Source organism: Staurois parvus, unplaced genomic scaffold (genome assembly GCF_062004578.1).
Source record: "Staurois parvus isolate SC_StPar_1 unplaced genomic scaffold, SC_StPar_1.0 ptg000012l, whole genome shotgun sequence".
Classification (NCBI taxonomy): Eukaryota; Metazoa; Chordata; class Amphibia; order Anura; family Ranidae; genus Staurois; species Staurois parvus.
This window is the reverse complement of record NW_028317808.1, coordinates 8,175,179-8,198,594: the sequence shown is the minus strand read 5'-3', so window position 1 is coordinate 8,198,594 and position 23,416 is coordinate 8,175,179. Positions and strand designations below refer to the sequence as shown.

Below are 23,416 nucleotides of genomic sequence, written 5' to 3'. Positions count from 1 at the left end.
TCTTTCCTTTCTTTATCTCTGTCTCCTGTTTCTCTCATTGTTTCCTCTCTTTTTTTCTCTCTCTTTCTCACTGTCTCCTGTTTCTCTCCTTTCTTTTTCTCATTTTCTTTCTTCCTCTCTCTCCATCTCCTGTTTCTCTCCTTTCTTTCTTTCCTTCTTTCTTCCCCTCTCTCTCTGTCTCCTGTTTCTCTCCTTTCTTTCTTCTGTCTAAATTGGCCCTAGTATATGTATGTATGAATGTGAGTTAGGGACCTTAGATTGTATGCCCCTTGAGGGTTAGGGACTGATGTGAATGTACAATATATAAGTAAAGCGCTGCGTAAATTGATGGCACCATATAAGAACCTGAAATAAATAAATAAAACTACTTAAGATATTCTCATAAACAGCATACCCTGTAGTACAGCCCATGGTAGCTCTGGTAACAGAGGTGAACAGCTAGAGGGGGCCCAGGTCCTGCTGGAACTGCAGTACTGTGGTAGCAGTCAATGAAGGACTTTCCATAGTAGCTAGATCTTTTGAAGAAACTGTATGTTATTAGGCTGCAGCCCTTCTGCCTGCACACCAGTTCAGACAGTCGAGTGCCTCCCACTTGACTGCAGATCACTTGTCTAGCTAGCTTTGATTCATCCTCTGCCTATCCTGCTGAAGGAAGGAGAAGGAAGCACAGAAGCTTATCTTTCCTAGGTGTGTCCATGAGCACAAGGAGCTGTGGCAAAAAAAGAGTTAATGGGACCTGTGCCTGTATCTGAGCATGGTGAATAAACAGGCACTCAGCTACAATGTTCTTTATTGGTATCCAGCATGTGCAGCAAATGGTTCTCAATAAAAAAGGGAACAATCTGTGAGCAGTCACATAGGGCTCGTCCATGTGATAAATACTTTCAATGCTATTAGGCTACACATTTTTATTACAGGTGATGTGTGGGAAATTATTTGCCGCTGTAAGTAAGGTAATTAAATGCAAGTGACGTGGAATAGGCACAATATGTGCAGTCTAAAGGTATGTACCTATTTGTTTTTGCACATATGTTGTCTAATTTAAAATAGTTTTTAAAGAGTTTTTTTCTGCATACAAAGTAGATTTTCAGATTTTACAGCACAGGTACAAAAATGAATGATACTTTTTAAAGTGAAGAACGTTGTATTTCAGCAGGCTGACTAAACTAGAAATCAAGATATCGGCTTTTTAATTAGAATTGCATCCTTGCCCTGGCCAAGACCATTGCCTTACCCAGACATTACTATAGTTGTGGAGATGGTCTTTCTGTTAACGTAAAGTGGTTGTAAGACCTTATATATACCCACTATTGAAGTGACTAGCCTTAGATGATACACAGAGATGAAACAATCCGCCTACATAAGTTGTACCAGTTTATCTATGGCCCTCTCACCTCTACAGCTGTTTAAAGTACACCGACCAAAGGCTATATCTGAACTCCAGCAGGCAGGGAGTGAGGATCTGATATCACACATGGTATAGCATAGCATATAGAGACAAGTGTAATCTGAGACCTGAGTAGAGGGTACAGACACCCCCCCTCTACACAAGCTCATAAGGCAACTGAGGCTGTCAGTCACCTGCTGTGTGCTGGGGGGGGGGGAGGTGTTTCTGTGGTGTCAGCATAAGCTGTCAGGAGTGAGAGCAGACAGAAATCACACTCGCTGCTTTGGTTTGAGACACGTACACGCTATAGAGTGATATGCCTTATTCATTTTTTATTTATGAGGTTTACAACCATTCTAATAGATAAAAAGTGTTATTCTATTATCTGCTTATTGTAGTGTCATAAAATCCCCAACATTACTGCATGACAGAGGCAAACTAAATTCTTAAAGGTCAGAGTTGACCAAATTGATATTTAATTTATAAGTGGCCATAGATGAGCTGAATGAGTTACATAGGTGGTAAGTTTGAGTAAAGTTTGTGTGTGTGTGTGTGTGTGTATTTATGTATTTATGTGTCTACCACTTCCTATATCCCTGTATATTGTGTTCAATAAGATGCCCTTCTAAGAGTTTTTTTTTTTTTTATTTAGCGACATTTCCCGCTGAAACCACTGATTAGGGCTTCCACATCCTTACTGCTCTAACTGTAAAAAACTCCTTACACAGTTTATGATTAAACCACTTCTCGTCCACCTTCAGTGAGTGGCCACGTGTCTTCTTGAGTGACCTGCTGGAATCACAACCATTAAGATATTTGTATATTGCTATCATATCCCCTTTTAGGTATCTCTTCTCCAGGGAGAATAAGTTTAATATCGTTCCTCGTAACTGAGGTCCTCCAACCCTCTTAGTTTTGTTGCCCTTCTCTGGACTCCAGTTCCAGCACATCCTTCCTGAGGACTGGGGACCAGAACTGGCTGGCATAATCAAGATGCGGTCGAACCAAAGTTTTGTAAAGTCGTAGAATTATAGTTTTATCTGTTGAGTAAAAACAATTTTTAATGCATGCTAATAGAGTCTAAGTAAAGTAAAGTTATAGTCTAAGTAAACCTATCATGCAATATATCTGGGCACTGCCATTGCTGCCCTCATGAAATATTAGTTATATGACTGTTATATTGACTGACTGGCTTCACTATTTTTGAGTTAAGCTACAACTAATATTTCTTATAGATATGCAATAGAAGTTCTTTGTGAAATGAAGAGACTGGGTGGAGTACCAACTGTGTGACTAATACCAAACCTATTCTGTAAAGAAGGATGTGGGGTTGGGATTGAGACATACAAGCTAATTGATATGACACTGCTTGCACAACAAGAAAATAATCTGAATCTGCCAAGGCTGCAAGATGTGCAATGCAATGCTCACACTTGTTTCATCATGCTCAAAAACACTCAAGTAACATTCAGGTACTTTTTTTTTTTTTTACATGTATCCCAAGTAAAATAGGTTTATTTTTCATTATTAAGTCTTCAATACCAGGCACTTTTACCCCCTTCCTGCCCTGGCCAATTTTCAGCTTCCACGCTGTACCCAAACTACATTTTTACTGTTTTGATCACACAACTACAGCTTTTCTTTTTGGTGGTATTTAATCACCACTGGACTTTTTATTTTTTGCTAAATCATTGAAAAAAAGACCAAAAATTTAGAAAAAAAACCCCAAAAAAACCAAAAAAAAACAAAAAAAGCCCCACGTTTTTATTTGTTTCTGTTATACAAATAAATAATTGTTCTTCATAAATTTAGGCCAAAATGTGTTCTGCTACAGTTCTTTAGTGAAAATAATCCAAATCAGTGTTTATTTTTTAGTCTGTAGGAAAGTTATAGAGTTTACAAACTCTGGGATATATCTGAAATGGATCAATCCTGAAGTACTGATGGCCAATCTAATTTCTTAAGGCCCAAAAATTTCAGGACAGTACAGATATCCTCAAAATGACCCCTTTTTGCAAAGTAGACATTCTAAGGTATTTATGGCGAGTTTTTTGAAGTTGTCATTTTTTTGGAAATTTTTTTTTCAATTGTTTAATTTTTTTTATTTATTTTTTATTACATTGTTTTCTTTTTTTTAAGATTTTTTTTGCCATAATACACTGTAGCCAGAGTAGTATAATGTTACCATAGTAATGGTAACATTGGGGAAGTGATCAGTATTTTTTTTTCTACACACTATGATTTCTTATAGCAAAGAATTTGAATGAAATCGATTCATTCAGGTTTTTTGTTGTGATTAGCTGTGATTGGCCATGGCTAATCACATGACACAGATGGGCAGTGATTGGCCCAGTCTGTACATGTGATCACTGTGACCAATCACAGATAGTGATACAATTGTATATAATGGATGGCATGAAAGGAAGCCATCCATGGTTTACAATTGTCATGTGACCTGCTGTGATTGGTCACAGCAGGTCACATGGTACTGGCAATCGGTCGGTACACAGATCTGTCATCGGCTGTGACCGAGGTAAACAGCTGTGGCAGACCTTGCTCCGCGTGAGGCCGATCCGGGAAGGATGTCATATCACTACCACCTGGATCGAAAAGAGTCCTGCTTGGCCGTCATTCTGCTATTGGCCGGGTGGGAACTGGTTACAGTGGATGTAAACCATAACTGGATGATATTTAGTTTTCTAAAGCACAGTGCATCACAAGCTATTGTAATTTATATTTATTATAAAAGGAGAAGTGTACGGTTTTAAAAAAAAACATATATACTCAACTTTATGCTGCAGCATGAGTGTGATGCTGTAGCTGTCCCATGTCAGCGCTAAGAGAACTGAGTGATCACATGACTGTTTTTGGTCTGCTCAGAGTGGAGATCAGTGACTGTCAGTCACTGCTCTCCACTACGCTCCTCCAACACTCACTGGAGCATGGGGCAGGAAAGGGGGTGGGTGCAGTTGGCACCAACTCTCAGCCACACACTGGGAGGTGTAGCCAGCTGTCAATCAGGCAGTTGAGTGGACCCCAACAATATTGTTGGGATCCTTTTAGAGTCTGGATCAGCTCTGCCATGTCAAATGATAATGGGCAATAACATGCTATCAGTCGACCCTGGGTCACAGGAGAGCAAAAGTAACTGCCATAAATGACTGTAAATTCCTATGTGTGCATGGATAGACAAACAATGAAGGACATTTAGTGTCAGAAAAGAAAAAAAGTTAAACGCTCCTAAAAGTGGCATTTTTAACGCCCAATGTGCATGAGGCCTTTTTAAAATCTATTCAAGTTCTAAAACTACATTACCATGTTAAAGCTTATATGTGATTTCAGAGACCTTGGTTTAGATCTTCTATATTTATAAATACAGTGTTTAGCATAAATGAGTACACCCCAACAGATTTGTCAGAAAACCTTTACTTTTCTTTCATAATCAAAATTTTCTATGGGGCACTACACTACAAAATACTCCCACAAATGCAGGCCATTGATTGCAAACAAGACTGGTTAATTTGCACAAAAAGTATTTTTCTTACAGATTCATTCAAGACCATGTTGCAGAAATGAATACACCCCAATGAAAGTCTTATGAGGAAAGCTAAATTTTAGACAACAAAATTCTAATTAACAAGAATTCAACTACAGGTGAGTTTAATTATTAATTAAACAAGTATCCAGAGGACAGAGCAAAGCTTTACTTTTCAGTCAGAATAATGTAGTAAAATTCATACAAAAATGTCACAAAGATGGAACTGCAACCATCTCACAGTGACGTCCAGGTCATCCATGGAAGTTAACACATCGACAGGAGCATCTTCTGATGAGAAGGTTTGAAGAAAAATTGCCATGAAAGTTCACTGCAGTTAGCTAAAGAAGTACAAAAAACTTGGATGATTGTTTCCTGTGACACAATATGGTGTACACTGCAGAGGAATGGCATGGGTGTGTCCACGAAGGAAGCCTCTCCTAAAGCCCATGCACATAAAAGCCTAGAATTTTCTAGGGCCCATGCTGGAAAAGAAGACTACTGGAGTGATGAGACCAAGATAAATGTTTTTGGAAATTCACAACTGTATGGCACCGCAAAGGTGAGGAGTGCAAAGGAAAATGCACGGTGCCTACAGTGAAACATGGTGGTGGCGGTGTCCTATGGGGCTGCATGAGTGCTGCTGGTGTCAGGGAGATGCATTTAATTGGTGGTATCATGAATTCACAGATGTACTGCTCTGTATTGAAATAGAAGATGCTACCATCACTCCCTGCCCTTGGTCGTCATGCACTTTTCCAACATGACAATGATCCAAAACAAACATTTAAGGCCACTGTTGCATTTCTAAAGAAAAACAGGGTGAAAATGATTCAGTGGTCAAGTATGTCTCCTGATCTGAACCCAATCGAACACCTATGGGGAATTCTGAAGAGACAAGTTGAGCATCACCCTCCATCCAGCATCCAGCCTCTAAAAGAGGTCATTATTGAAGAATGGAAAAAGATAGATGTTGCTATGTGTCGCCAACTTGTTCATTCCATGCCTAGATGACTTGGTGCTTTCCTTAAAAATCATGAAGGTCATACAAAATACTAAATGGAGTAGTTTTTGTTGTGGGATGTATTCATTTTTGCATCAACTAATTAGAATAAAACTTAAGATTTTGTAATCTCAGTTATATTATTAACCTTACTTTCATGTAATGAACACAAGAATAGTTTTGGAAATTGTTCTCGTATTCATTGAAATATTGATTTAAATCTTACCTTTCAAAAGGAGTGTATTCGTTTATGCTGAGCACTGTATTTATTTTGCAGAAAACAGTTGTCTCAGCCTACTACTGCTAGTTCCTATTCATTCCAAAAGTCCTGAGGAATATCCTTGCACTACAGCAGAGGTGCCCAAGTCACCAAACAACAGGATTGCAAAACAGAACACTTGCCAGCATTGCTCCCTTGCTGTCCAGATAGAGGGAGCAACAACAGAGCTGAATAGACCAGAGAGGGAGTGATGCCATAGAAGCAGATGAGTGATTTGTTCTTCTAGCAATCCTGTTCCTGGTGTGTTGTGGCTAGCATTAGGATCGCTAGTGTTACATGGCCCAAAAGCAGTGGTTCTCAACCCTAAACCTTTCTAGCTGGGGTCCTACACTGAGGTTAGTCAAGTTTTAGGCACTGTGGGGGTGATTTACTAAAACTGGTGCAAAAGAATCTGGTGCAGCTGTGCATGGTAGCCAATCAGCCTCTAGGTTTCACCCCCAATTCACATATATGCGGCCATGCGGGCTGCATTTTGCACGGGCACGAGAGCCCATTCATTTGAATGGACTCCCATGCCGGTGAAACGCAGGGAAGAAGTCCCTGCACTTCTTTGGAAAACGCAGCCTGCATGGGAAACTCGGTTCCCAGTATGGTTGCGTATTCCAATGCTGGAGGCATGCCATTAGAACTGAATGTGGATATCCTCCTGCGCTTTATTGGATGATATTAAATCTACTTATAGCTGCTGCCACTCAACTTAGACCAATAAGTGTATGCTCAAAATATATGTGAATAGTGAATCGCTATAACAATCTAATCTAATGCTTGCGCAATGCTACCATGCTAAATTAATAAAAATCGTGCCAACATAATAGTGCTCAGTGGAAAATCCAAAATGAATTAATTTTTAAACAATGCAAAGTGAACAAACCATTAAAATAAAGTGAAAATCCAAATAGTGATTATTCAAAATTGAAAGGATAACATCACGTGCTATTTTCCAATATATATAACCACACAATTATAAATGATAAACAACAATATATGATGCAGCAAAAATCATCTGTGAAATTCCAAAGCATAAAGTCCATGCAAGTGTAATTGTGCCCACTCTAGTGAAAAAGAAAAAGGGATCCTCTAATAGCAGCAATGCCTGCTCACCTCCACACCCTGACCCACACAGGACCAAAAGGCTAGAATTCACAATACCAGGTCCTCTCAATTCTGCTCCTCATCAAAGGGACCATGGAATGTGATAAAGACTTCTCTCATGCGCACCTTATCCACTCCACCTCCACTCAAGGTTGTATGCATAGGATACAAAACAAAGATCCAATTCTATTATGTTGGCACGATTTTTATTAATTTAGCATGGTAGCATTGCACCAGCATTAGATTAGATTGTTATAGCGCTTCACTATTCACGTATATTTATGCCATTAGAACTAATGGCTCCAGCCCGCAGGTCCGCATTTCTCTGTGCGGGTGGTGTGGCTGCACACATTTTCGTGCGGATCCACCGTGGCATCACCTGCACAGATGCGAACCTAGGGTTACTCTCAAGTCATAATTGAACTAGATGCAGTTAGAACTAGCTCACCAGATTCTGAGTGCACTAGTTTTAGTAAATCTCCCCCTATGTGTACGGGTTCATTTTAAAAACAAAACATGCTTAAAAAACAAAAACACTGGTCCCTTTATCCTTTCACTAACCTGTCCCCCAAGATTGGGCACTCACTTCTGGGAATGCTGAATTTCATCCATCCCTTCACTCAAAGACATATCCAAGATTGTCTCAAAGATATTTGAAAGAGCATAAATAAACCAAGTTTTTACTTCCTGAAGCTTCAGTGGGTCACAGTCTACCTTAATGTTAATGTAAAAATAAAATAGACTTACCATATTATTAATCATCAACACTGGCATGGTGAAAATCTCCTTCCCAAGACTCCTAGTTGAGTTGTCTTAGACAAGATGCTACAGAACACTGTGATCGTGCATGCCTTTTTCCTTATGTTTGTGGGAAATCCAATGACTCCAGGGCATTGGCCCAACCCTTTATGACCTAATAAAGTTTGATCAGTCTACTGCTTATTTTGGGAGTGGTGCAGATGAGTGTAGGTGTGCAGGCTAATTATTGGACGTACAAAGCAGCATAATTTCGTTTTTATGAACACTTTTTTTACAATTTACCTAAATGTTAATTAATAACACTTATTATTTTCATTAGAAATATTTAAACATACATTTAAGATATGTTTAATAGCCCTTTCACACTGCTCCATTGAAAAAATACAGTAAAAAGACATGAGGTTTTTATGTGTTTTGGTGCATTTTCTGATTGCCTAACTCAAATAATACACCTGTGAAACATGGACATGCAATCTCAAAAAACACACCAAAAACATAAACGCTGTACATTTTTGATGATGTGTTTTCCATTCATTTAAATGGGGATGTGTATTTTTGGTGCACTTTTTAAACATGCAGCAAAAATGCAGCATGCAGGACTTTTAAAGTCCCACTGCACCCACAGCCCATTGGTGGAAAGAATATATAGTGTATATATATATATATATATATATATATATATATACACACACTCACTATATTGCCAAAAGTATTGGGACACCCCTCCAAATCATTGGATTCATGTGTTCTAATCACCTCCATTACCATAAGATCAAGCACCTAGGCATGTAGACCGCTTCTACAAACATTTGTGAAAGAATGGGTCGCTCTCGGGAGCTCAGTGAATTCAAGTGTGGTACCATAATAGGTTGCCACATGTGCAATAAGTGCATCTATGAAATTTCCTTGCTGCTAAATATTCCATGGTCAACTGTTAGTGGTATTTTAACAAAGTGGAAGCAACTGGGAACAACAGCAACTCAGCCATGAAGTGATAGGCCACGTAAAATGACAGCTGGGTCAGTGCATGCTGAAGCACACAGTGCGCAGAAGTCGCCGTCTGCAGAATCAATAGCTAAAGGCCTCCAAACTTCATGTGGCCTTCAGATTAGCACAACAGTGCATGGAGAGATTCAAGGAATGGGTTTCCATGGCCAAGCAGCTGTATCCAAGCCTTACATCACCAAGTGCAATACAAAGTGTCGGATGCAGTGGTGTAAAGCATGCTGCCACTGGACTCTAGAGCAGTGGAGATGTGTTCTTTGGAGTGACGTATCACGCTTCTCCATCTGGCAATCAGATGGACGTGTCTGGGTTTGGTGGTTGCCAGGAAAACGGTACTTGCTTGACTGCATTGTGCCAAGTGAAATGTTTGGTGGAGGGGGGATTATGGAGTTGGGTTGTCTTTCAGGGGCTGGGCTTGGCCCCTTAGTTCCAGTGAAGGGAACTCTTAAGGCATCAGCATATCAAGACATTTTGGACAATTTCATACTCCCAATTTTGTGGGAACAGTTTGGGGATGGCCCTTCCTGTTCCAACATGACTGTCAGTGGCATCCTGAGGCAGGTGCGGGGGGGTGCGGTCCGCACTGGGTGACACCGACCGCACGGGGTGACACCGGACCCGCTCCACAAAAAGCTAAGTTGTAAAGCAAGCCGATGATCCCTGCAGGATGGATCTGATCCATCCTGCAGGGATCGTCGGCTTTCTTTACAACTTACCTTTTCTTGGAGCGGGTCCGATGTCACCCCGTATAGGTTGCATGCCAAAGATCCTGCAGGGTGACACCGGTGTATCGGCAAGATGTGTCTCCCATGTAGATATGTCCCCCTGAAGCAACTGCGCATGTCCCAGTTTCAGGCATGATCAATCGATGATAGAACTACTGCTATCATCGATTGATCGTGCCTAAAACCGGGACATGCGCAGTTGTCCCAGACCCGCTCCAAGAAAAGGTAAGTTGTAAAGAAAGCCGACGATCCCCGCAGGATGGATCAGATCTGCGGATTGAGCATAATGGATTGGAGTCGGAGGGGGTGTCACCAAGTGTTACCGCACCGGGTGACACCAAGCCTAGGAACGCCTCTGATGACTGTGCACTAGTGCACAAAGCAAAGTCCATAAAGACATGGATGAGTGAATTTGGGGTGGAAAAACTTGACTGGCCTACACAGAGTGCTGATCTCAACCCAATAGAACACCTTTGGGATGAATTAGAGTGGAGACTGCTAGCCAGGCCTTCTTGTCCCACATCAGTGCCTGACCTCACAAATGCATTTCTGGAAGAATGGTCAAACATTCCCATAGACACACTCCTAAACCTTGTGGACAGAATTCCCAGAAGAGTTGAAGCTGTTATAGCTGCAATGGGTAGGTCAGCTCAATACTGAACCCTACAGACTAAGTATGGGATGCCATTAAAGTTCATGTGCGTGTAAAGACAGGCGTCCCAATACTTTTAGCAATATAGTGTGTGTGTATGTATATATATATATATATATATATATATATATATATATACAGTTGCAAGAAAAAGTATGTGAACCCCTTGGGATTACGTGGAGTTTTGCATGAATTGGGCATAAAATGTGCTCTGAACATCATCTAAGTCACAACAATAGAAGAACACAGTCTGCTGAACATAATAATACACAAAATTAGATGTTGCCATGGTTTAATTGCACATAACATGTAAACATTCACAGTGCAGGGAGGAAAAAGTATGTGAACCTTTGGACTTAATAACTGGTTGACCCTCCTTTGGCAGCAATAACCTCAACCAAACGTTTCCTGTAGTTGCAGATCAGACCTGCACAATGATCTGGGGTCATTTTGGACCACTCCTCTTCACAAAACTGTTTCAGTGTAGCAATATTCTTGGGATGTCTGGTGTGAATCGCCCTCTTAAGGTCATGCCACAGCATTTCAGTCGGGTTGAGGTCAGGACTCTGACTGGGCCACTCCAGAAGGCGTATTCTGTGCTGTTGCAGCCATTGTTTTGTTGAATGACTTGTATGCTTTGGGTCATTGTCCTGTTGCAACACCCATCCTCTGCGGAGCTTCAGTTGGCGGACAGATGGTCGTACGTTTTCCTGCAAAATGTCTTGATAAACTCTGGAATTCATTTTCCCATCAATGACAACAATCCGTCCAGGCCCCGAGGCAGCAAAGCAGCCCCAAACCATGATGCTCCCTCCGCCATGTTTTACAGTGGGGATGAGGTTTTGATGTTGGTGTGCTGTGCCTTTTTTTCTCCAAACATAGTGTTGTGTGTTCTTCCCAAACAACTCAATCTTGGTTTCATCTGTCCACAGTATATTTTGCCAGTAGTGCTGTGGAACATCCAGGTGCTCTTTTGCAAACTTCAAACGTGCTGCAATATTCTTTTTGGACAGCAATGGCTTCCTCCGTGGTGTCCTCCCATGTACTCCATTCTTGTTTCATGTTTTCCTTATTGTAGATGTGTCAACAAAAATGTTAGCATGTGCCAGAGATTTCTGTAGGTCTTTAGCTGACACTCTGGGATTCTTCTTTACCTCATGCAGCGTTCTGTGCTGTGCTCTTGCAGTCATTTTTACAGGACGACCACGCCTAGGGAGAGTAGCAACAGTGCTAAACTTTCTCCATTTGTAGACAGTCTGTCTTACCGTGGACACATGAACATGAAGGCTTTTGGAGATACTTTTGTAACCCTTTCCAGCTTCATGCAAGTCAACAATTCTTGATCGTAGGTCTTCTAAGAGCTCTTTTCTGTGAGGCATGGTTCACATCAGACAGTGCTTCATGAAACCAGTAAACCGAAAACAGGTGTGTGTTTTTTAAGGGCAGGACAGCTGTCAGCAACACATCCAATATCATCACACTGATTGGAGTCAAGGTTGGCTCACTCCTGGCTCCAATTAGCTCTGGGAGAAGTCATTAAGCTAGGGCCTCACATACTTTTTCCTCCCTGCACTGTGAATGTTTACATGTTATGTGCAATTAAACCATGGCAACATCTAATGTTTGTGTAGTATTATGTTCAGCAGACTGTGTTCTTCTATTGTTGTGACTTAGATGACGTTCAGAGCACATTTTATGCCCAATTCATGCAAAACTCCACGTAATCCCAAGGGGTTCACATACTTTTTCTTGCAACTGTATATATATATATATATATATACTGTATATATATATATATATATATACTGCTGCAAAAAAAAATTAAAGGAACACTTTGAAAACACATCAGATCTCAATGGGGAAAAATATCATGCTGGATATCTATACTGATATGGACTGGGTAATTTGTTAATAACGTAAGGATGCCCCATCGTTTGTTAGAAATGAAAATGATCAACCTACAGAGGACTGAATTCAAAGACACCCCAAACATCAAAGTGAAAAAATGATGCAGCAGGCTTGTCCATTTTGCTGAAATTTAATTTCAGCAACTCAAAATGGTATTCAGTAGTTTGTATGACCCCCGTGTGCTTGTATGCATGCCTGACAATGTTGGGGCATGCTCCTAATGAGACAACGGATGGTGTCCTGGGGTATTTCCTCCCAGATCTTGACCAGGGCATCACTGAGCTCCTGGACAGTCTGAGCTGCAACATGGAGGCATTAGATGGACCAAAACATGATATCCCAGAGGTGTTCTGTTGGATTTAGGTCAGGTGAGCGTGGGGGCCATTCAATGGTATCAATTCCTTCATCCTCCAGCAACTGCCTGTATACCCTCACCAGTCAAGGCAGGGCATTATCCTGCACCAGGAGGAACCCAGGACCCACGGCACCATTGAAATGTCTGACAGTGGATCCAAGGATTTCATCCTGATACCTAATGGCAGTCAGGGTGCCATTGTCTAACCTGTAGAGGTCTGTACGTTCCTCCATGGATATGCCTCCCCAGACCATCACTGACCCACCACCAAAACGGCTCTGGTGGTGCTCATCCTGTTCCTCCTTGCACAAAAGAGCAGATACCAGTCCTGCTTATGGGTTTAGGACCTTCTACGAACCTGTCCAGCTCTCCTAGAGTAACTGTCTGTCTCCTGGAATCATCTCCATGCTTTTGACACTGTGCTGGGAGACATAGCAAACTTTCTTGCAATGGCACATATTGATGTGCCATCCTGGAGGAGTTGGACTGCTAGTGCATCCTCTGTAGGGTCCACGTATTGCCTCATTCTACCAGTAGTGACACTGTAAATAGCCAAATGCAAAACTAGTGAAAAACAGTCAGGAAAGATAAGTAGGGAACAAAATGTCAGTGGCTTGCACCTGTAAAACCATTCCTGTTTGGGGGTCATCTCCTAGTTTCCCACCAAGTGCACCTGTTGTTAATTTCATTAACACCAAAGCAGCTGAAACTGATTAACAACCCCCTCTGCTACTTAACTGACCAGATCAATATCCCAGGAGTTTAATTGACTTGATGCTATACTCTGATTATATATATATATATATTACAATAAATATATATATATAAATTGTTCTTTTCATTTTATTGGGGATATATATATATATATATATATATATATATATATTTTTTTTTTTTTTATTCCACAGCTTTGACAACCAGCTGGAAATCCTGAGGGTACGTAAACTAATCAAACAGTAAATTGTGTGAATTTTCACTTCAGTCAAACAATCATGAGCCCTTGTGTAAACAGGAACTTGCATTTCATATGATTGGATAAGCAAATAGTCACAAAATTAATTGTAAGAATATTCTCTGCCTTGCTGTCACATAGCAATGAATGGACAAGAAGAGAATATGCCCTCCACAGTCACCACTAACGCGAGCAACAGCAGTCTTCAACATAAAATGATGTATTTCCAAAGTACAAACAAACACAAAGAATTGTGTGACAATTTTATTAATATTTTACCTCTTCACATAAGCCAAACCTTTGGCGGATCCAAAAGCAGTGTATATTTTTGTCACAATAATAGAACAATTAGAAATAAAATGTCTCAGTTTTTATAATAGGTTTCATCAATATCGGCTTACCCACCCACTTCTGCCTTCTCTGCCATTCATAAAACTATGATTGACCCACAATGCATCTCCTTCTGTGAACAGAGAAGTAGCAGTTGAATGACAGGATCTCCCCTGCCCATTCACAGAACATGGTGCATTTTGCGGAACTAAAAGTATGAGGTTTGTGAATGGTGGAGAGGGCAGAAGGCAGCAAACAACAGCACAATTTTTATCAGTAGCAGCAGTAGCTGTTAATCTTCACAGCACCAGAAGAGAACCACTCAGTGAAGTATCCAGCAACTCCAAAGGAGGCACAGCATAGAAGATTTCTAGCAGAAGCAGTTGCCTGCAGATTTGATTGATTGATTGATTGATCGATTTCTTTATTACAGGTACTTATATAGAGCCATCAATTTACACAGAGCTTGGATACACACCAGTGAACATAATATAACTCATTTGGAAGAAAATACTTTGACTACAAGAAGTGTTTCTCATTGGTATTGCTGGCCATGGTAGATGCAGACTACAAATTCTGATATATCATTCTATGGAAGCAACAGCAAGTCACCATCTTCAACCATTCCAAACTCGGGCAGTGGTTAAGGAAAAGCAAACTAAACATTCTGGCTGAAAGACCAAGTTCTAGTACAACAGAACAATATATCCATTCACATTTGTGGGCAATGAGGTATTTGTATTTATTTATTTTATTACAGGTACTGATATAGCACTGTCAATTTATACAGCTCTTTTACATATATATTGTATGTTCACATCAGTCCCTAACCCTCAAGGGGTGTACAGTCTAAGGTCCCTAACTTACATTCATACATACACATACTAGGGCCAATTTAGACAGGAGCCATTTAACCTACCTACTGATTTATTACAGGTACTTATATAGCGTCGTCAATATACGCAGCACTTTTACATATATATTGTACATTTACATCAGTCCCTGCCTTCAAGAAGCGTACATTCTAAGCTTCCTAACTTACATTCATACATGCACATACTAGGGCCAATTTAGACAGGAGCCATTTAACCAACCTACCTATTTATTACAGGTACTTATATAGCGTAGTCAATATATGCAGCGCTTTTACATATATATTGTACATAACATCAGTCCCTGCCCTCAAAGAGCGTACATTCTAAGGTCGCTAACTCATATTCATACATAGACTTACTAGGGCCAATTTAGACAGGAGCCATTTAACCTACCTACTTATTCATAACAGGTACTTATATAGCGTCGTCAATATACGCAGCGCTTTTACATATATATTGTACATTCCCATCAGTCCCTAACCCTCAAGGGGCGTACAATCTAAAGTCCTTAACTCACATTCATACATACAAATACAAGGGCCAATTTAGACAGCTTTTTTTCTGAGGAATCATTAATACAACCATATGCACAAAGAGGAATAAGTCACCCCAAACACATCTTTGATTATAGATTTTGCCATGTACAAAGAATGGTAGAATGCACATTTGGCATTTTGGCTAAAAAATATTGATGGTGTTATGCTCCACCATCCACATGACCCCTGAGAACACTGTCAATGTTGTAAAAACTGCTTGCGTTCTTCTTGTTAGGTATAAGAATGTTTTTGAGGATACATTCCACTACAACTTGGAACAAGCTTGGTGGACACTGCTTAGAGTGCCAATGGGAGAACCAGCCATCCAAGAAAAAATGAGCAGTCCAGGATCCTTTGCAGGAACTGTTAAATTTTTTCCTTCTGTAAATTCTTTCCAGCTTCTACTTATTTGTATCAAAATAAAAAAAAAGTACTTTCTGTGCCTTAATAAAAAAAAAATATTTTTTTTTTTAGAATATATTGTCTTTTTTGTGTTTGTTACATAGTTCTGTATCATTTATACAGTCATATGCAGGGGCGGACTGACAACTCATGGGGCCCCCGGGCAATAGGGGATCATGGGGCCCCTGTGTCCTTGCCCAAACTCAAAAAAGCCTATGAAAAAGGTACCAGGGGCATCTCATGGGGCCCCCTACTGACCCCGGGCCCTCGGGCAGTGCCCAAGTTTCCAAATGGTCAGTCCGCCCCTGGTCATATGTTATCTAACAGAAAGTAGTGCAGTAAAATATCTTCTTATGCAACATATACAGTACCCTTTGAAATGGAGAAGAGGGTAAGTTTTTCAGTTCTGGTGCTAGGGAGTAAAGTGGAGTTCCAGCCGTTTTAGTGTTTTTTAAAATTCAGCAGCTACAAAAACTGTAGCTGCTGACTTTTAATACACACACACTTACCTGTCCCAGGGCCCAGCGATGTTCTCAGCCACGCGGTCCCTACTCCCCTTCTTTCCTTCACAGCGCCGGCATCTCACCTGTGGGCACCAGGCTGTGACTACTTGCGGCTTCACAGCCTGGTGCCCACTGTGCATGCGTGACTCATACTGCACCTCCTATTTGGTCCGGCAGTCTCCTGGGACCTGTGAAAGTCCCCAGGAGACTGCAGGAGGGAGGAGGGGACCGAACTTCCAGCTCATTTCACTGCAGCGAACTGAGCCGGAAGTGGGAGAGGGTACCTGCCAAAAACAGGTATCCAACAAACCCCCTCCCCCAACAGGTGCCAAATATGTTAATGGAGGGGGGGAGGCAAATAAGCGGAGCTTCCACTTTTGAGTGGAACTCCGCTTTAAGCTATTAATCTTTTATCTAAAAAAAAACATTCAATACAGTTGAATCTTCATGGTTCTTTTTGTTTAAATGACAGTGATATATTCCAAATAGAAAAATGTGTGAATCTTTGGTTAAAGTTGTGTGAAAACTTTTATAAATAGACCTTTAATAGTGTCAGTGTTGTCAGCAAAGTTTGAAAAAGATTGGGACCTGCAATACACCCACCATAACATAACATCTAATATACAGTACTTGTAACAGTTTGCAGGGACTGTGATTGACTTTCTAAACTGAGAGGCAATTTCTCTCCAAACTGCATTTTTTTTCTAGTTGCCCTTCTACAGAGGGTGGGCCCGACTATAAATCTCAGGGTGGCTTTAGACAAAGCTAGTCAAAATTTAACACGGTTTACTCAAATACTGTTGTAAATTTTGATACAGTCCAAAAGTATAGATATTAGATATTAGAGAAAACAGACAGGGCTGGTTAGTCCATTACTCTTAAGACTAAACTGGAGAAGAGGCAAGCAAACAAGGGTGTTTTATTGCACCCTACAACAGAAGATCTCGTCTGAGAGATGGGGGACTGGGTTCCGATAACTTGAAACCAAAAGAGGGAACAAAAGTCTGTTTAGCCAATGCGAAATTATTGTGTTGATTGCCATTGTCTTTAACAATAGACGTAAAAATTGGCATATGGTTTGGACTGGAGGTAAAGCATACAGTTTGGGAAACCTCCCCTGATTTATCACAGCATCCACTCCTAGGGCTTATCAGCCTAGATGAAAACACTCTCCAGCTTGCAATTGTAAGGAATGCAAACAGATTTAACTCTGGAATCTTGCCCAGGGATAGAAATCCGCTTGAAGGAACTTGTGTGTAGGAATCACTCAGTGCTCAATAGGGCCACAGATTATGGATTGTTCCCAGAAGTTCTGAATCCCCGGAAAGTAGATTTCCTGAAATGTTGGAGTGTTTCCTCCCTACCCAGGTCATGATCATCTCTTCCTCTCAGCAGACTGAACCTGCATGTTCTGTCTTTCCTCTTGATATAGTGAACCACTATGTTGTTTAGCCTCATCAAGACCAAAGAGCCTACTGTCAGGTGACGTAAGGTACAGGGAGCAAATAATGGCTGGCCAAAAATCCAGAATGTTCAAAACAGCTTAATGAACAGGGGAGTTCATTAGTTCTTAGCAGCTGAGAATAATTCACTGTTAGGGCTCGTTCACACTTGACTGTTTTACCAACACTTGCCAAACACCCCTATAGCATTTGGCAAGCGTTGGTCCGGCGTTTGCGGAACGTTTTTTAATGCTCGGCAAACGTTCCGCAAATGCCGCATGTGCGGTTTAGCAGCGGTTGCTAGGCATTTGCCGAGCGTTAAAAATGCCCACAAACGCCTATAATGAAGTTTAAATGGTGTTACTTCTCCGCAAACTCCCCGCAACCGCGTCGCAAACGCCGGCCGGGCATTTGCAGAGCGGCACCATAGACTAGAATAGGAGGCTTCAACGCCCCCTGACTCGACCAGAGGCGTCCGTTTTGCCACGACGCGACGCTAACGCTCTCGTTAGAACAGCACCATGTGCTGCAATGTGCAGAACTGTCCGAGGCGTTTGGGAAGCTGTAAAAATTCTTCCCAAAGGCCTCTCTGCCACCTACACACAACGCTAGTGTGAACGTAGCCTTAGAGAAACACCCTTCTGGAGAAGGAGCCTCCTCCACTGAGACCACTTTAATATAGGGTTGGGAGAGACCATGATCTCAAACATCATCCAGCATTGAGATGCTGACAGAAGAAGAGAGGAAAGCCAAAATAAATAACCCTGAGCCTTATCACCAATATACTTTAGTGGCAAACAAAAAAATGGACTGTGCACGGTGATGAATTAGGTTCTCAAATACACAAGGACTTGTGTAGGAATCAGATGTCAATTTTTTTTAATCACTAGCCAGACAACTAAATGTAGGATTCTGAGAATCCCTTCTGTGTTCTTGCAAAGCATCTCTGTCTTGAGAAGGAGTAGATTGAAAATCCAACCAACAGACATGTAAGCTGCATAATGTCTGGACCCATGGAGAAGCAGAGGTACTTCTGTAAGGAAACTCCGGGAAGGTGAAAATAGGCAACCCTGTTAACAACAATTGTACCGCTCTAAAAATCCCATCTGCTGAGATTGGAATTGCCATTAGACATGTATGGTTCATTTCATTCCAAGAGAGCACAACCAGTGAAGATGCATAATATTTTTTGTGATTGGTGAACTGCACGGTTATTATTTCATATCACAGGACTAGAAGAAGTGTCAAGGTCACGGACTTAATAAGGACATGTTTGCAGCAGTAATAAAATTGCAGAGATATTGATATGCACTCTTTCAAAGCTGGTCTGTTATTTAATATTTATTTATTGACATTTTTGCAATTGGTAGTGGAGTGCAACATCATTTTTTATTTTATTCTCTATGACACAATGGTATGAGTATGTGTAGAGTGTAAGCGAACCACTAATTTTCACTGTTTTTTTACACAATTTTTATTATAATTTTATTTTCACTATTGTATTGATTTTACCACATAGTATTGATAATATTTAAATATTTATTAACACTTCGCATACACCATAGTAGCTCACAAGGCCCCACACATTAGTGTCTAATATGACATCCTGTGGTGCAGGTAGAAGTATCTTAGTTGGGATTTGAACTGATAAATCTAGTGCTGCAAGCAGAAGTGCTTATCATAAGTGATCTGGATCAGCCTCAAAATTTATGGGAGTGGGGTGCTATGGGATAGGAGTGAGGGCAGAGTCTACCTAAACATATGCTGCCATGGAGTCAGTCAGGAAATATAAAATATTGCAGCTTATCAGTCTTTAGATGAGGTAACTTAGTTAAACATTTTCAGGCTAAGAACATTTTCAGCAACTACAGAAAATACAACTAAAGATCCAGTATTAGTGCTAAAAATTTCTTAAGATAAAAGTATGAAAAAATGTCATCCACAGTGGAAACAGGCTGAAAAAAATGGATCCACCCTTATCTGCCACAAAACATGGGGGCCAGTCCAACTCATATCTTATGAATATATATAAAATACGAATACTTTATTGATATGTGTACATAAAAATAAAGCAATACAGCGGGAGGAAGAATACTGTCAATGCGTTTTACAAACTGTGCTTAATCATAGCATACCCATCATGCTGTTTTTCATCCTTATACTGTAAATATACTTCAGGCACAATACTAATCCTGTCTCAACACCTATTAAAAATTAACAATATACAAAACATCAATAAGGACTTCACATCTAAAGTATACTGGAAGTGCATATGCATATGGGATGGAAAAATAAACATTTTTATGATAAACTAAAATTAATTTGCTGTGTTATGCCTTTAAATGATTCATGGTAAATACTGTACATAAAACACTTGCAACCATTACATCAAAATCACAGTGATTCAATAGTAAATATCAGTGAAATGTATCAATTGTGCACTAGATACATTCCAATGTGTAATAAAAAGTAAATCTCCACATTTTTTGTGAATAATTGCGATGGCATTCCACTTAAAATGCTGTGTTCATTTTATTGTTCCATCACCATAATGCACACCAACTCCTTACCAAATGCTTATGACCTCTTATACAGTATATGAGTTCCTCAGCATGTTCTGTGTTAAGACACCACCTGCCCCTTTAAAGATGACCAGAGCCCACAGTAATCTCAACAGTAAATGGCCCAAAATGTGAGGGAGAGAACTACATAGTGCATTATCTTGGCATTTGCCTTTTGTACTATTCCAGAATTAAAAAGGATAAATTCACATTTAAAAATAAATAAATAAATGCACATTTTTTTTGCTGGTAATAAAATGGCATTTATTATTTTTGTTCTTAGGAGTGAACTTATCCTTTAGCTCCAGAATGAATTTAGATTGTCTGAATGAATAAATACCACATGGTTTCTAAGGGCCGGTTAACACAATGTTGGCAGAATGTGGTACAGGAAAGATGTGTATTGTGCGTGTTTTCTGCACCACGTTCAAAATGCACTGTCTTTGTGATGTGCTGCAGGTGCCAATACTTTGTCAAAGGCATGCCAATCGCAGTTTACAAATGCAGTACTAGGTGATTTGGTGCAGCGCGTTTTGCAAAAGTAGTGCATGCACTACTTTCTGTGCGCTCTGGTGAGAGTTGCAGCCCATCCAAATGAACGGGCTGCAAAATCACACTGGTGTGAACCAGCCCTCAGCCCTGGTTCACACTGATGAAGTGCGGAATTCGCAGCATTTTCTGTGCAAATTCCGCACCGCATTTCACTTCTCAATTTGTGGAAACAACAGAGACACTTGCTACTACCACATCTATAACTGTTTGTGAAGTATAACCAATTCTTCTTTTTATCCTGTCGTGTGTCAATATAGCTAGGGCTGGCAATACATTATGCAATTTTCTTTCCTTCAGCCACAGGTTGAAGGTGCATTGGCAACATTCATTTTTCCTGATCTCCTTGCTCTCCATCTTAAAAAAAAAAGTTGGAAGAAATGGAGGAGCCCTAAATCTCCCTTACCCCAGGCACACAACACTGCACTGAATGAGCATTTCCAAGCACAGTGGCACACTTCTGCAAATATAGTAAATATAGGTAACTAAAGAATTAGGTAATCTCTAAGAGACATGCCTGCACTACATTAACAATTAAGAAGTGGAAATTAAAGTGGAAATAAACCTATAGATTTAACAGTTTCCCCATAACAGTTAAATTCCAGCAATGCCATGGATGACAACTGTCACAAGTGCTGATGCTCACAACCAAACTGTCAAGCCATCAAATTGCTAATGTCATAACTGGTCACGTGTGCAGCACCATGTCAACAAACAAAGGCTAAGATGACAACTTCCTTGGCTGTAAAGAATAGGATGGCTTTGTTTCAGTTTAAGTTTATTACAAATGCCCATTAGTAGTTCTTTGTCTTTAAAGGGGTTGTAAGCCTCAGACATGGAAAATGAACAAAGCATATCCCTCTACAGGGTGTACTTGTCTTAATCAAGAGCACAAAGTGTCATTTCTGTCTGCTGCCTTATTCCTCTGCTATCTGCAAGAGTCACTCCTGACAAGTTTTCCTGACACCAAGAGAAAAATGGTGACGGGGAGGGACCTTCAGGAGATTGACAGCCTCAGCTCTGTTCCTGTGAGTTGTGTGTGTGTGTGTGTGTGTGTCTGTGTGTGGGTGGTGGGGGTTGTCTCTTCAATCCCTCCAATCAGCTCTCCTCACTGAACTCTGCTGAGTGTAATTTCAGCTCTCTGCCCTTTTTTTCCTGAACTCAAACAAGCTATGTAAGTTCAGCACTTTGAATGGATGTAGATAAGAGAAGGCTGCAGACAGACAGGTACAACTTATGTAGGAGGATTTTTTCATCTCTTTTTTTATCACCTGAGGCCAGTCACTTCACTGGGTTTATGTAAGGGTTTACAGCCCCTTTAAGTTCCAACTCTGCAGTGCAAGGCCTAACTGTTCATGGTGTTTTGGGGGCAAAGGAAAAATGTATAATACTTACCTTATGCCTTGTTCCCCTAGGCTTTCTCCACTTCGTAAGACCAGTCCCTCGAAGCTGTTCCTCTTTGCTGTCTTCTGCTTTAGGTTTCCTATAAGCTGAAGCTTCCACGAGGAATTCATGTAAACGCCCTAAACTAGAAAATCAAGTTTCGTTATGAGAACAGCCTGATAGATACAAATGTGTTGACAGAAAATATGTACTCATTTTCAAATGAATACAAATGATTATAATAAAGCTTACCTGTAGGTAAAAAGAACATCTAATCGTGCACCATTTAGGAAATATTCTGGTGTTTCTTACAGCAGCACATGCGCTCTGAAGGAATGGCATACCTGTGCTGTTCCTTCAGAGCACTGTGCCATGTTCATAGACTCCTGTGCGCATGTGCGGGAATGACGTCATCACAGCTCAGCCAGCCAGATGGAAGGAAGACAGGTGAAGATGGAAGCCTCTACAGCGGTGACAGTGCGCCACTGGGGGGGCTTCGTTTTAAGGTAAGTTTTGCATAATGTGCTAGTATGCGATGCAGTATTGCTTGGACCATGAAGAAGAGGACATACCCTGAAAGCTTGTCCTAAAAATTGTATGTTAGTGCAAATAAAAAAATTATCACGGACAGTACTCAATTGTTTCTGTCACAAGTGCACTAATACGGCTACAATCATCTCAAACAATAAAACCTGGAACTGATTGGTTTCTATGCAGTGTTGCACCAGATTTTGCACTCTCCAGTTTTAGTAAATGACCCCTAGTGTTACATGTGGTTGCAGTCCTCCAGGCAATTCCCTATCCAAGAACACAGCAAGGTTGCCTCCCCTTGTACTTACAGCCTGCCAAAAGGGGACAAAGCCACCAACACCAGTGAGCCGGCAACAAAACCCCTTCCTAACCTTTAGTCAGCCTGGCAGCAAAATACACAATAAACACGTTCAACCAGTACAAGGCCATACAGAAAAAACATAATAAGACAGAACATAGCCAAGTATTTACCCCAAGCAAGCACCTGCCTACAAATGTGATGAAAGGAGAGACTGTTTTCACAACATAAGTTTAGTTATAGCTAGGTTTACCTCTTCTTTACGTTTCACATTGCGTTCTCAACTGATATGTTATATTGTCTATGGCTGTTGTATGTATTGACCATTGTTATTCTTTCAGTATTTCCGCATT

The 23,416-nt window shown here is 40.6% G+C and overlaps 1 protein-coding gene across 1 annotated transcript in view; it reads right to left on the bottom strand.

Moving 5' to 3' along the window:
• The window catches only part of LOC149473680 (uncharacterized), a 47,362-nt gene that overhangs the window by 5,372 nt on the left and 18,574 nt on the right, over positions 1-23,416 (bottom strand). Inside the window, exon 5 of the mRNA XM_089674776.1 lies at positions 22,247-22,374. Coding sequence (XP_089530902.1) covers positions 22,247-22,374 — 128 coding nt within the window. The remainder of the gene's footprint in view (positions 1-22,246; positions 22,375-23,416) is intronic.